This window comes from Pseudopipra pipra, chromosome 1, assembly GCF_036250125.1.
Source record: "Pseudopipra pipra isolate bDixPip1 chromosome 1, bDixPip1.hap1, whole genome shotgun sequence".
Lineage (NCBI taxonomy): Eukaryota > Metazoa > Chordata > Aves > Passeriformes > Pipridae > Pseudopipra > Pseudopipra pipra.
In genome coordinates, this window is record NC_087549.1 from 62,663,768 (window position 1) to 62,679,453 (window position 15,686).

A 15,686-nucleotide genomic window follows, 5' to 3' on the forward strand; every position below is an offset into this window, starting at 1 on the left:
TTAATTTCTAAAGACATTTAATAAGCAGTACTTTAGGGTTTTAAAATAACCATAAGAAAACAAAGTTCAATATGGAGGCATGAATTCACAACAGGTAGATATTAAGTTTTGTATACCAAATACACATATTTAATGTAAATTCTTACATGTCTCCATTCCTCTCTTTAGGATTTAAGCCGTAACTGCTTATGAGACAGAGCACGGAGAATACTTGAAGGCTTTTCTGATCCATCACATTTGAGGTGGCAGTGTGAGAAACTAGGTAATGGAAAAATATTTTTCTTCTTTTCCCACAACTACACTGTTAGTTAAAACATTCTCCTTGGAAGACAGGATTTCTCACACTTCAGGTCTCACTTTTGCTCCATCCTTTCACCACCTTGTAAAAGTCAGTCCAGGGTAATTCTTGGGCATTGTGCCAATGGCTTCAGCTAAAGCTTTTAGAATACACCTCAGTGAAAAATCAGACTTACTAGAGCTGTGCTGCACTCAATTAGCATACATTCCCATTCCATCAAGTCAGGACACCCACCCAGGACTGGCTGCCACAGACAGTATAGGCAATGGTTTTCATGTATCTGTAGTTCTCTAATCCAAATATCTGATCTCTGCATTTGGTGAATGAAGCAGACAGGAGGCATCATACTTTCTCAGGACACCACTTATGAAGAGATCTGCTTACTATCAGGAGGCTTGGAGACTACAACTGACTTGGGTAACAGCTACATCATTTTTTTTCTTCACTGTTAAGAACATTCTGGTGACACTGAAAAAAATAAGCTCTCCTCAGTTGTGGAGGAGGGGGGAAGAGATGTGGTCATTGGGTCAATGATTGCACAATACTCATTTTCTGGATGCTCACTTGCAACCTGATTTACAGACAGGTCAAGGGCCTCTCACAGGACCATTTGCCATCAGTGCAAATTTTTCCTTTTTAAGAAGCTGTTAGTCAGAAAAAAAAATCACAAACTGGGTGTCTAGATTATTGTGCAACAAGCATAAAAATATTTTTTCCTGATTGCTACCAATGCAGCATCTCTGCAGGAGTTCTCAGTGTTGATGATATTGTTGAGCAAAATCAGTGGAAAAACTCAGCACAGAAAAAAATTGCAGACTTGAACTGAAATTCTTACATATAGAGTAGGATTTTCTTTTGTTGTCACTCATGCTCTATTTCCAATTTTGTTTCTCTATTTTACTTTTGCACAGACATCTTAAAAGCATAAATGGTAAGGGAATTAGTATCTATTACCAGTATATAGAGTTTTTTGAATGTTATTTTTGAATGTAAAAACATTAACACATGTTAACGCTTTGTGTGATTGACTGAGATCTGTGAATAGCACCTTTCAATTATACAGTAGTAACTGCATTACTTTGGAATTTTGTGGAGTAGTTTGCTCTCAAGATAAAGGATGGCAAACAGGCAACTGCCTTACAAGAAGAAAGTCTAAAACTGAGTAGGATGAGAAATATGAGAAAGTTAGAATCTGCAAATTCTTTCATGTCCCAAACAGAAGAGAGCATTGAACCAGCCATGGTTCACAGTAGAATATGAAGTGAAACACTTCAGAGAATCCTGATGACTGAACCCAGACAAACTGTAACATCTTAAGTAATGCATCAGCACTTACTTTGCCAGGGTTGAAGAACCACCACTCAGGGTACTAAAGGACAGGCTGCTATTTCTTCTGGAGAAGACTACTAAAAATTAAAACTGCAAGCGCAGCTGAAAGCAAAGGAAGAGCTACAGAATTTGACAGCTATGACATCAAAAGTAACTGTGTACTTGTGTGTCTGAGCAAATAATATTGTATCTTAACAGGTTAGGTTAGGAGACAATGTTTTAGCTATAGCTCTCAGGCCATCAGATCACCAGCAACAACTCAGAATGAAAAAATGAGTGCAGCACAGCACTGAGTGTGCTGTCAGTGCTCAATAACAGATACACTACTTACTGAGCTGTGGTTTTGTTGTCATTGTCTGGCAGCAAGATCATTTGTTTTAATGACCTTCTGCCATCATGTGAAAGCAATAGCTCTTTTGATTGGACGTGTGGTAAAATTAAAGGCTAATTGGTATTCCACTGACAATATACAGTCCTGCCTCGTTGTGCTGCTGACAAGAGCTGATGGATGCTGCTTCAGGTTCAAAGGAAATTAGTTCGATAGGAAAAAAAACCTGGCAGTGCCTGGTTTTCAAGTTATCTACTAGTGTTCTATTTCACAAGAGATATTATACCATCCAAATTTAATACATACCAGGCAGAAGAAAACATAATGACAATAATCCTAAATATTACTGTGGCATCTGTCCCCTGTATGAGGTTACTTTGGTATCACAGTTTTGAAACAAGCACACCTGAAAGCAGCAATAATTTAACACAAGTGAGGACATTAGAGTAACAGTTTGTCAAAACAGGCAAGTTTTGAGACAAACAGCAGGTCTCCTACTTACAGAAATGTGACAAGAAATTCTGAACGTTAGAGCTTGGTTGCTTGATATCTAGAAACCCTGCATGTGCTAAGTAGTTCCAGAGGTGTAGCTTATCTAAAGTGTTAAAAGTGCTACATGCAGTTTTAGAGTTTGTCTACTTATGTACAGTTACTACAACACACAATCTATTCTGCAGAATGTAAACAAGCAACTGTGGCATGTCCCAAGACCTACCCAACACACATGTTGCTATTTCTTTCCAGAAAGTGCCAAACAGAAATACAGCAATACTTTTAAGGTATAGATTTTCCAGTTAATGTCTCCATCTGTGATCCAGGCTTTGTGTCAGAACAGGTTTACTTCATATATTACCTTAATGGCAGCCATTAAAGCTTTACTGATCAGAATTTAAACTTACATTATTCATTAAAGACAGGCTTTTAAAATAGCATGGGAATGCTAGATCCAGACTGAAGAATGTAAACAAGCAGGCTTGTATTCTGAGATGCTAAGTATTCATTAGCTTCAGTAATTTCAAAGACATTTGGCTTTGAAAACTTTGATTTTAAACTCGTGTTTAGAAAGACAACTCCCCAAATGCATGCCTTCCAATTATCTTCTGTATCCAGCAGAGAATCTAAAATACAGCTAAAACTGCTGCGCTCATACGCGCTTTTTGAATCCAGCTTTTAACAGTCCTAGTTTTCCAAGCAATCTGAATTCCAAAACTTTATTCCAACAGTTCATTAAACAGCTATGGCTTCCACTATTACAATCCATTTTCCAAATACACAAACCAAAGTGGCATCATTCTTCTGTTAGGACAAAGCAAATCAGGGTGCAAAAAAGGAGCAGGCTGTGTCAAAGGGAAAGGTGGCCGGCCATCAATCCAGTCCTGCGTTCAGCCCAAATAAAAGAGCTGCAGCAGAGGTCATCCTGGTGCAACACTCCTTTTACAAGACACTGTACCTAAAATTGCAGAGAATATGCTGCTACCATGAACATCATTCTTCACCATGAATTTTCTTGTTGTAAGTGAATGTTGCATTGTTGGCTCAAGTACAGAAGTGAAGGCAATGAGTGTCAAAAAGCCCAGTGCTATCCCAGTAAGATTTGCAGCCTGCCTCTGCTGATTGAGTCAGGGCACTTGAGATTCAGGCTTCTATTTATGCAATCAAACATGGAAAAAAGGAACAAACAAATGAGGAGGAACAAACAAATGAGGAAGCTATTGCTTCTGTGTTTTTTAAATATAACTTTTTCTAATTAAGCAGAAAGTTGCTGATGAAAGAATTGCTACCCCTGTGTTTTAGACATACATAAAACATGCATGTTCTATGATGCAGCTTTGACAACTTTTAGAATAAAAGCTCTAAGCTACAGATGATAAACTGTACTCAGACACTTTGACTATTATATTCCAGTGGCACAAAGGAACAGAATTTCCATCCTGAGATACCTTGTAATTATGTTGTAAAGTCTCCTGTGAAGATAAATAATAACTTATAGTACTTAAAAGCATGCCATGCATGAATAAATGCTGTTTTTCTCCTCCTTCAGCATCTTTCATTCAATAGCATCCACAAGAATGTATAAAACTATTGCATATTATTGTACTGTGTATGTTGTGTGTATATATATATAGCCTTGCTATATAACAAAGTGCATTTTTCTAAAATTCTAAATAGGTCTCTCTAGAGTGCTTCTCTCTTCCCCTCCCCTCTCTCCTCGTTTTCTCCATATTCCTTTCTAGTATACTTTGCTGTTGCTTACACTCTTTTCCTTCCTGAAAACTCAGCCTTTCTCTGTCTAGACCCAATACCACTACAATACCCAAACAACAATAGTTATTAGAGGTTACCAAATCTTGTTGCCCAGTAGAGGCCAGGATGCCAATAGTGGGGCTGAGCATGTTTTCTCAATAGGTGGAAGTGTACAGTACACACATGCACACGCAGCCATCCACACAGATACACAGACAAAAAACATAGCCCTGGCACAACCACCAACAACACCAGCACCCACAATACTGTTCCCCTGTCTGGCTGATTAGGATGAAGGCCTGTGAACAAGGAACACACACTCCATACAATACTCCAGTGGCTGTTCATAGACACTCCATCTGTCCAGTAACTGACTGCTGGATCTTCTGGTGTCTCCAATGTCTGGCACCTGGACATAAAAACCCCTAAGGCCTGCACGTCCACATGGGTTGCTGGGTCCCAAACCCCTGGGAGCATGTGACACACACCCTCTGACTCTCTCTGGTAACTGGTCTTACTCAAACTGTACCCAGCCCCTGAATCCCCTGATCTGACAGTCGCCTCATGTACAAAGGTACGTGCTAACAGGCTCTCTTACAGCTGGTCCCCTGACCCCATGGGTCCTTCCCACAGCTGGCCTGGAGCTCCTAGTCCCTCCCATAGACCACACTCAGAGTTCTCTGGTATCTCCAGTACTTGGCTCCCAAGCTTATCTTACTAGCCTGCTAGCCCAGCTTCATGCTCTTTAGTAATTACACACAGTGATGTACAGATCCTCACAAGACACATGTACTCCAGTCTTTCCAGCTGCTGCCACTCCAGACAAATGGATATCTATGTCTGGGCATCTGTCCAGTTGCTGGCACTCAGCCCTACACACACTCCAGTCTTTGCAGCTGCTGGTATCACAGAAGCATGGGCCCCTGTGACCGCTGGTCCTCTCTCTGTTCACTGGTACTTAGCTGTCCATCCACTGACAGACAGACCCTCATCCATGAAAACAGTTGCAAATGAAGTTCAGCAACAATGTTGGAAAAGCAGCACTAATCAGGTACTTACCAGCGGCCTTACAACTGGCCCTTATTGCTACCTCTTCCTTATCTTCTCACATTTGTCCCTCCTCAAAACACCTTGATCCTCCTTTTCCCTACCTTGGTCCTTCTACTTAATGTTTTATAATAAGTCTTGCACAATCCCAAGGATTTCTGAAGTCATTATGGGATGCAAGGACAACGTCCCTTTCAGGATGATGTGGTATCTGTAGTAACCCAGAGAGCCTCTTCCATTAACTTGTGTGGTGAGTTTCACACTTGGTCCTGAGGCACATCCTCCTCCTTTTACAGTCCCAGATCCAGATCAGGGTGTTCTTCCCTGATGTTTTCCCAGTGATTTTGTCACTGGAGTTTCACCTCCTGTCATCGCTCCTCTGTGCTCATGGCAATCAGCCTCTGGTCACATCATGTGGAAATAAACCAATTTTCTGTATTATTGTTACATTATCAAGCACAGCTGAAAAATTTACAAATTATTTTCAATACAGATATTCTAGATACATCATAAGCATTGATGAACACAAAATACAATCAAAATTACTGAACACAAGAACCCCAACAGACCCAAACTGCAAAGCTTTTGGTTTGTAAGTGCCTGTGATAGCATGCACAAATCCCTAGGGAGTTTTCCCAATGAGTTCAATAACTGATAGATAAAGCTAAAGGCAAAAGATGCTCTGTAGGGAAAGATAGCACAACTTTCATATTTTATTTCTGTTCTTTACCCTTTTAATCATTTTAGGGCTCATTCTGTAGAAATTATTTGCAAGTACATCTAAATTGAAATGTTGTGACTATAGCCACAATTTGTAAGAAAATATAAGATACAAGTTGAAGCCTCATCCTGGCAGTTAGTGCTTCCCTGGATGTCTGTGCAGCTAAGCAGAGCACAAAAGGATCTGAATGCTCCTCCTGTGCAGCTTCCAAATAACTATTTCTTCTGTTAAAACCTCTCTATTTCAGAGAGGTCTTTGGAAAAGAATTTGTTGACATGAGAATGAGTCACTGAAGAGAGACAGGAGTACAGGAGAAGGTCCTGGAGATTCTTAGGTAAGGGCTTAGGTACTGCTTGTTAGCATCTCTATTGAAAGACATATATTTATATATACTTTGTTACTTAAGAAACAACTGCTCTGTTCATGTGCTAATTAAAAAACCCCCAAACCGCCAGAGCTCACCTTGTAGGCTACTAAAAATCTGCAGCCATTCAGCAGACATAGCCAGTAATACTATTTTTCTCCAGACAGAATTCTAAGTATTTTAAAAACCATCACAGAACACACACACAAACTAAGGACATTGCTACATTAAAATATATCTTTAGGAATTAGAATATAATACCATCAAATATGCAATTGCTAACTAGTTGTTCAGTATGTCATTGGGGAGAGGAACTTTTTGGAAGAATAACAGAAGGAATTGCTGATTCGGGGATTTCTTTACAATTGCGGAATGCTGTTAAGAGAATAAAAGGATTACTGGAGATTTTAAAGAAAAATAAGGGAGTTTTGCATGAGGCTACGCTGGTCCAGGAATTGCATGGTAACAGCTCTGCAGTTTAAAACAAACTTTTGGTTTTTAACTTTCAGAGTTTTCATTCATACATTTAATATTTCTAATCACATAGCCGTTCTCAATTAAAAGTTAAAAGGCAAGGAAATATAAAACCTTCCAAACCTCAAGAAAATTCTACGGATAGAAGCTTAGAAAGACCACAGAAAAGTGGCCCTCAGCACCATGCTCAGGGCCACTTCCCTGCTCACTTCTTTATCATCATCTCTGCTAAATGTGTAATGTTGAGCTCATACAACACAGCTGTGATAAAGTCATGCAAAGAGACTAGAACTGCACGAACAGCCGGCTCCTTACTGGTTCCACATCACTACGTTTTAAAGCATTTGCATTGACACATACTCAGCAAAGCAATCAAGAAATTTTTGGGCGACACCAGTCAGAGCAGTTAAGCAGGTGGTAATATTTCATAAACTTTTCCACTTCCATCCTATACTTCCTCATCCATCTCTTTTCCATGCTGAAAAGGCTGTCACCTCCTGAAAAGCTCTTCTGAACAGGAAAAAAAATAACCAAAAATCCCAACAAAGATGGTCTTTTCAATTCCAAACATACTCTTTCAGGAACAGAGGCCTGGAGCTACACACTGTCATTAAGACGAAGTCCCATGATGAATTAAGACAGCTATCAAACTGCTTCCTGGTTTGCTCTCCACTGACTCTCTAAGTAATGTTTCCCATTTGTCCACAGGTTAAGAGATTTTTACACATTCATTAAACCATCCACAAGGGTCACCAAGACCTTTGTTTTATCTGGTCACAGCTACTCCAGAGCTCATGGCTGGACTAAGACATGGCTAACAGAAAGGGCAAAAATAGACTGAAGGGCTTTAATTTTACCATGAGATAAACTTACTGAGATAATTCAGGTACCGTAAAACTGACCTGACATCAAGTTTTACTGCAAATAAGTTTTTTCAGTGAATTGTTTTTACCAGCATGGGTTCTTTTCGCCTACCTGATGTGTGTTAGCTACTCAAATTAAACAACAACAACAAAAAAATAGTAAGCATTTTAGCACTGAAGACCAGTTCTGTGACCTAAGCTCTAGCACTTAGGTCTGTACATGACCTTGACAAGATGTTAGAGGAAACTGCAGATTTTACACAGCGAAACAGAGACAATGGATGCATTCAAGAGGCTAGAAAAACAGGCTCCATCATTTAGGAGCTGTAATTTGAAAAAATTTAAAAAAAAATAATTTACCCCAATCAAATGATTAACAATAGTATCATAGACATAAATGCTGTGTTACTGAAATATTACTAAGGCATCTAGTAAATAGTATTCATGGTAAATGAATTAGCATTAAACAAAAAACACCACCCACTCCTGCATTTTATAGCCTCCCTCTCTTCCTCCAGGGGAAAAGAAAAAAAGAAGAGTAAGGTTGAGGGACACAGAGTTTTTTTCAATACCTCAAAAGTGACTGCACGGAACAAATCCATAACCTTCTGACATGTTGCTCTCTGTTTCTGGAGTTGTTCATAATGCATATTTCCCTTCTGTCCTTCAGTCAGCTGAACTCACAAAACAAAGAGGTTTAATTCAGTCAGAGTTGGAGGTATTAGGCATAAAAAAGATAGATCTGTCACCTCCTGACTGGTGAGCAAGGTCAAGAATGCAGACAGCAGAAGGAGAACAATGGCCAAGAATGGTTTGGATGTTAAGTTTAAGTCACTGGTATAACATTTAGGAGTCATTGGTAAAGCCAGATCTTGCAGCAGGATTCAGTGTTGCTTTCACACTCTAGCAAGCTGAAAAATCTTGGCAACTGATCACACAAGAGAAGCCAAATTCCAGAGCCAGCTGGGATGGGTAAGCACAACTGCACCCACTTTACTAGCAATATTAATCATATGATGGTAGAATGTAAAACTCTGGAAATGGTAGAGGAGTAAAGAGGAAATGTAAGAGAGCCTATTCCAGGAATACACAGTGGTGAAGGGCTCATGACGAGATAAGAAAAGCGGTACAGCAAAGCAACGTTTGAAAAACTGAGTATGCGTATTCAGAAGAAAGCAACATGTTTTTAGCAAGTTTCAAGACTTTCTCCGAGGTGACCTCATTCCCTTCTTACAGTGTCTTTGTCGACTCATGAGCAGAGCACAGTTTTCTTCTGCCAGATCGTTAGTTACAATGGCAGTTCGACCAAAGAGTGTTCACCGCCATGGCCTCGTGGATGACAACAAAACCCGACATCGCCTACCATTTACCCGCACCCCTTGTTTACAACCAGTCAGCCCACTTCCAGCCCTTGCTTGCCTGCACATGTACTCTTTGAGACTAGGAGTCCTCGTACAAAGCCCTTTCCAAGCATCCCTCCAAGGGATGCTACCACACCCAGCACCATCATCCAAGCCGCTGATTCCAGCTCGGAACAACTCGTATTTTCTGGGAGGAACCTCTCTGACTCTCATCCTTTTAACTCTTTGGGGAGCACTTCACACCTCGCACGGAACCGCCATCTTCCAAACACCACCAAACCCAAACTTCAGTGCTTTCGTAAATAACGACCCTCTCGGGACTCAGTCTTCCTCCTGGGCCACCTCCTCCGCGCTGCTGACTCTCTCCCGCCTTGCCCTCCCCCAGCCCGCACGGTTCCTCCTGGGCTCTCTCTCCCGCCTTGCCCTCCCCCAGCCCGCACGGTTCCCCCTGGGCTGGTCCCTGTAGCCCCGTACAGAGCCCCGCAGCAGCTCCCGCAGGGCACCGGCAGCACTCGGACGGGGGGGGGGGGGGGGGGGGGCGATGAGACCCTCGGGTGGTGTGGAAGCCACACAGCCGATGTGGAAGCCACAGCTCCGCCACCCCCACGTGACTCCCGCCCCTCTCCGCCGTTGGAGAAGCTCCGGAGCGGCGCGTGGCGGCCGCCGTACCCGGAAAAGGAAGGGAAAGGGAAGGGGCAGGGGCGCGGCGTGGCCGGCGCGGGCGGGCAGCGGCGGCAGGGCTCAGCCCGTCCCGGCGGCGGGCCAGGTAACCTCTGTCTTCTTTTTCTCCTCCCCTTCCCGCGGCTGCTGCCCTCTCACGGCCCGGAGCCGGCCCGGGGCCGGGCCTGCCCCAGCGCGGCGCTCAGGGCAGTGCCGGTGTCCGGGGCCGCCGCGGCGTCGGCAGCGGGGACCGTGAGCGCGGGCGCGGCTCCTGCGGGTCACGGAACCACAGAGCGGGGCAGGTCGGGAGGAGCAACAGTGGAGCATCTGGTCCGGCCTCCCTGCTCGAGCAGGGCCGTCCTTGCGCACATGGCACAGGATGGTGCCCAGATGGTTCCTGAGTGTCTCCAGTGAGGGAGACTCCACAACCTCTCCGGGCAACTTGTTCCAGTGCGCGGTCACCCGCCCAGTAAATAAGCTTCTCGTCATGTTCCGGTGGTACTCCTTGTGCATCAGTTTCTGCCCGTTCTCTCTTGTCCTGTTGGTTGGCGCCACGGAGAAGAGCCTGGATCCATCCTCTTGGCACTCCTCCTTCAGATACTCATAGACATTGATGAGGTCACCTCTCGGCCGTCCCTTTCTGCCGGCGGTGTGGAGTTTTTAAGGCTGACTAATCTTTTAGGAAACTGAGGTTCTCGGCTTTAGGTTATGTTCTCTGTGTCTCCCTGGAAAAGGGAGGCAGCCCTCGGGTGTAGCCCTGCACGCAGCCTCCACAGCAGTTCATTCGCAGCCTTGCTGGAGTATTTATATTTATGGAATGAAACACATAAACGCTTGTGAGCGTCTGGTCCACAGCAATGGTCTGCCTGCCTAGTGAAAGAAGCCGTGTGGCCGTAATGTTAAAACACAGATAGAACATGGCAGCATAACAAATGCATTTTTGTGGAGTGGTGGAAGCACTCGCCCAGCTGGTTTGCCAAAACCTCCAGGAAATCCAGTGATTAAAGGTTGGGAGTTTTGATTTTTAAGCAGGAGCATATAGTTTATACTACTTATTCATTCCTAAGAGAGAAATTATAGGGCTTCTTTTAAGCACGAGAAAACCCTAACCTAGAACTGAGTTGGTGCACCCTTGAGGGCTCTCATTGTTTAGCCAGTATTAGCAGTGACTCAGGTGAAGCTAAACAAAGGTAAGCTTGCACCTGGGGAGGTGTTTATGGCCAGTGACCTCACTGTGGTATGCAGCTTCCATCTCCTGTTGCCTGAGGCCACACATCTGGGAAAAGTGCTGAATGCATAAGAAGTTTAAATGTCTCTCTGCATTGATGCTTTGAGAAGTGTTTGATTTTGTTGTGGGTTTTTTTGTTTGTTTAAGCAAATTATGAACTAGCATTACAGAGGAAGATGTGATCAGTTCTATGCAAACTGTTAACATTTTCCTCTTTTTTTAGATTGTTTGCACTGCTAAAAAGGAACTGCAATGGAGAGTACGGTATCAGTTATTTTCCTTGTATCCTTTTCCATACTGCTGTGTGAAAGTTATCATCATGGAGTGGAGACCGTTACTGTTGTGCATACATCAGAGAGAGCTTTTCCAGAAAAGACAGTGGGCATTAATACTGACTTGGCAGGACTAATACAGAAGTTTCACCTTCAAGAACTTTTTCATCGTTATGGAGAAAACAACTCTCTATCAATTGATGGGTTTAGAAAACTTCTCCAGAACATAGGTATAGATAAAATGAAAAGGATTAAAATAGGCCATGATCATGACCATGATCACCATGATCATGACCATGATCACCACGATCATGATCATCATGATCATGACCATGACCATGATCACGATCATCACTTTCACCATAATCATGTTTCGTTGAGTAAAAGCTCCGAGAAGACTGCTTGTCCAAACCATGAATCTGATGCTAACAAAGACCACAGGAACGGCCACGTGAAGGAACCTCATAAAGCGGAGAATGTGGAACACCAGCAGAACTTTGTACGCAGCAAGAACACCGTTAATGAAATAATGGCCTCTGTCATCACTGCTTCTGCAGGTGGCCACTCCGAGGTGCAGAATGTGCAACCTGGGGAAGTCAAGACAGTTGCTCGCTCAGGGCTGACCGGCCCCAATGCCGTCAATGTCACGGGCGGCCGCAATGCGAGCTGGCTTGCTGTCAGCAAGGCAAATGAATCTCGTGCTTCCCCGAAGGAGTCGGAAGGAGGAAGTTACCTGTATTCTAAACTGAAAAAACAAAGCACTCAAGAGGTGAGTCCGATTCTGTTGTATTCTCAGGAATCCGGATCCGCTGGGAATGTTGTCATGGCTTATTTGTCAGATGCATGTCGTTCAGCTGGGTGCAAGCTTTGTGGTGTAACCATACCCATGGCAAAACACATGCAAACAACTTCCCTTGAAACTTAACATTTTGAAGGAATGTTGTGTCATGTTCACAAGCTCAGAGGAAAATTAAGTATAAATGTATACTTTGTTTAATATATTTACTATTTATATAATAATTTAAAATATTACTAAAAATGAAAAACATTTAAAATTTAAAACTGTCTTGTTTTCTTAATAATATGATGAAAGTAAAAAAATCTAATTAAAATACTGTCATTCTTATCAAAGCTGTCACAGCTGTGATAGCACAGAACCATTTTCCTTCAACCCCCTCCCCGTCTTCAAGACTGTATATAGAAACCAACTGTAAAAAATATTGTGTCAAAAAGTTACCTGGTACTTTAAAATAGTAAAAAGTAGGGCCAGTAAAGTCAATAATTGTGTTGTAGGCAGTTTTTTTACACAGTCAAGTCCTTTTCTGTTAAAGCCTTTAAAAGGCAATTGGGGTCTTAACATTTGCAGCCATGCCAGGTAATTCAGACTGGATGTTGTGTAACGTGTGACTGTAGGTACTGAATTCACAAGTTGTTGCTGTGTTCTGCACAGTCAAAGCAGAAGTACTACTGTTCTTTAAACTTGGTGAGACTACATGTAGGTCATCCAATGGGGAGCTCTTTACTAGAGGAAGTGTATGCAGAACGTGCTCTGTGTAAGACTTTCCATAGTAGTCACTTCTATAAAAAGGTTTTTGACCTTGTTATAGCTTCCTTGTGTGGCCTTTAAAACAGAATGAAAGGTATTAGGCCTTTTCTGTTTATACAGCAAAAAGCATCTGACCCACTTGTGCTGAGAATGAGTGATAATTATCTACCAGGACTCCCAAATGAGCTTTCTGGGAGAGGAAAGGGGTGGAGGGACGTTTTTCACTTAAATTGGTCTGTTACCAGTTTTTGAGTTGTGTTGATACAGCTGTTTTTATATGGTACCACTGCATTTCAATTAAGATGGGATGTGCAGTCCTTTTAAGGTATGTCATGGTATTTTGGTTCTGGTTAATCTTTAACATATGTCTTATTTCCGCAGTGCTCAAATGCTTCAAAACTGATGCAGTCACATGGAATAGGCACTCAAGTATTGCTGTCTGCTACAGAATTTAGTTACCTCTGTCCAGCTCTTATTAATCAGATCGATGGCAAGTACTGCATAGTCCATGCAACTAGTGAAAAAGCTGAAACTCCTCCCAAAAGTTACTCTCTGCAGATAGGTAGGTTGTTTTTTAACATCAAAGCTTAATGGAAACATATTTCAGTTGGTTATGATTCTTTGTGGCTTACCTGTGATCAGAAGTGTTTGATAACAGAAATGTTAAGCAAACAAAATCATGTACAGCTGTTACTTACTGTTGTTACTGCTTTATTTATTTTTTTTTTTACCAGCCTGGATTGGTGGCTTTATATCCATCTCCGTCATCAGTTTTCTTTCCTTATTGGGTGTTATATTGGTGCCGCTGATGAATCGTGTATTTTTCAAATTTCTTCTAAGTTTTCTTGTGGCACTGGCTGTGGGGACCTTGAGTGGAGATGCCTTCTTACACCTCCTTCCACATGTAAGTATTAATTACTGTTTCATTTCTCATCTCGGAGAACTTGACACCTGTCTGTAATACTTAATGATAATTTTAATCCCTTTTAATTAATACCAGTTTGGTGAGTCACTTTTCAGCCTTGTAAAATAGATTATGTGATGGAATGGTTTTCCATTTGAAACTGTTTGTGTTACTCATTTCTGTCCTTACAGTGCAAGAACTTCACAGCGTTATCCCTCTCTCTATTTCCTGTTTTTAGTCATATATATGCTGCCAAGTCACTTATTGTTCCTTGTATGCAAGAATTTTGCATAAATGTTCTAAGTTGTTCATGGCAATGCTGCCTGTTCTTTTTCCAGTTTAATGGACTTTACAGATAGTGGAAATTGCTCACTGAACACTTCAAATGTGGAATAGATAATCAACTGTTTTCTGTTATAAGCCACTTATGGTGATGGCTTATCTATAGTAATTTTTTTATCAGAATCAAGCATTTCTGAAGTCCAGGGAAAATATTACTTGATAGTTGGTTTTGGAGTTGTTTTTATGTAATATGGACAATGAAATAGGTAGAAATTTAGCAATCAAATTCCCTTCTTGAAGCTCTCAGACAGACATTTTGCTGCTTCCTCTCCCAAAACTAACTTGTTCCAGCTTTCAGAAAAGTATAAGAATGTAGCTTCAGTGAATGGGTGAATACCAGGCCTATTCTCAGTCCTTATAATGTTTCTTCCCATCAACAAATTTCCAGCCAATGGATTTCTTTGTAATTGTTTGAGTCTGTATGCAGAGCATTTACCCTGTGAAACTTGTCAAGTCTGGCCTCCAGACATGAGGAAAATAATATGGAAAAAATACTTTCTATGTTTCTTTTGTTACGGTTCTTTTGAATGTAACAACTTTGCACCTTTGGTTCTCCTTTTAGTCTCATGGAAACCATCACCATCACCATGAAAAGCCTCTAACTGAACAAAACAAAGGCTCTATGCACAAACATCCTGCATTTCAAAGTACAGAGGAGAGTGCTTACCTGGATTCTACATGGAAAGGACTTACAGCACTTGGAGGCTTGTACTTCATGTTTCTAGTGGAGCATTTGATCACTTTAATAAAGCAGTTTAAAGACAAGAAGAAAAAGGTAGGGAAACTACTACTTTGAAGCTCTATTGTATTGCATGCTCATTTCTGACAACACTTACTAAAATCCTTTTGCAAGTATTATATGTTTTTGATTTAATAGCGATAGCTGACTTGATTAGTGTTAGAATTTCATTTATATTGGTGATACATATACTTTTAAACTGCGTGATAACCTTTTTGTGTGGTCCCATTATTAAGGGCTTTTAGCTATTTCCATAACCAGACAATGTAGTACAGGCTTGATATCACAGTGAATTGTTTAATAAGCAAATGTGCAAACATCCAAATGCACCCTTTGTTTTAACAGAGTGATTTAAGAAGTTACTGTTCATTATTGACTTCCTTCTGACTGAATTTTGGCAGGTCATAAATGTTGGTAACTTGCCAATTACTCGTTCTTTACAGACTAGTGTAGCCAGGAATAACGAATGATGTAAAAGCCGACTCAGTAAAATAAGATACAGGAAAAGCTGGTGATATAATAGAATCATAGAAAGTTTTGGGTTGGAAGGGACCTTGAAGGTCATCTGGTTCCAACAATCTTAAGCTTTACTTTGATCATGGGAGGTTGTGTTGGTGTGGTTTATACTGAAGCTAAACTAACTGTGAGCTTTCCCTATCTCTAGTTAAGTTTATTTGACAGGAAAGAAAATGAAGAGTTTCAAGCAAAGCAAGTATTTTCTGTGTCCTTCTCTGAGCCACAGGAATGAATCTCCTGTTAGACTAATTACACTCTTCTAGATACTGAGTCTAAATTGTTGTGATACAGACATTAGTGAGCAAGGATTAGAGATTTTACTTGGTTTTCCTTCTGTACATTATAAAAACCCCCATTATATTGACTTTACAATAGAAAAGAATGAGTGGAATAACTTCTACTCAGTATTTGATGTGTTTTGCTTCTCAGCTAACCCCTTTGCTTATTCCT

General features: G+C 41.4%; 1 protein-coding gene and 1 long non-coding RNA gene across 3 annotated transcripts in view; one reads left to right on the forward strand and one right to left on the reverse strand.

Annotated features, from left to right (window-relative positions):
* LOC135416138 (uncharacterized) lies at window positions 1–9,692 on the reverse strand. Of its 2 annotated transcripts, XR_010431461.1 has the most exons (3): window positions 8,241–9,584; window positions 5,259–5,647; window positions 1–3,919 (listed from the first exon to the last, which is right to left on the reverse strand). It is a non-coding gene; the product is annotated as an uncharacterized LOC135416138 (long non-coding RNA). The 2 variants fall into 2 exon arrangements; XR_010431460.1 differs by having other exon boundaries at window positions 1–5,647; window positions 8,241–9,692.
* The window catches only part of SLC39A6 (solute carrier family 39 member 6), a 20,830-nt gene continuing 14,832 nt past the window's right edge, over window positions 9,689–15,686 (forward strand). Inside the window, exons 1-5 of the mRNA XM_064658911.1 lie at window positions 9,689–9,795; window positions 11,141–11,958; window positions 13,117–13,297; window positions 13,470–13,639; window positions 14,544–14,756. Coding sequence (XP_064514981.1) covers window positions 11,170–11,958; window positions 13,117–13,297; window positions 13,470–13,639; window positions 14,544–14,756 — 1,353 coding nt within the window. The 5' untranslated portion in view covers window positions 9,689–9,795; window positions 11,141–11,169. The remainder of the gene's footprint in view (window positions 9,796–11,140; window positions 11,959–13,116; window positions 13,298–13,469; window positions 13,640–14,543; window positions 14,757–15,686) is intronic.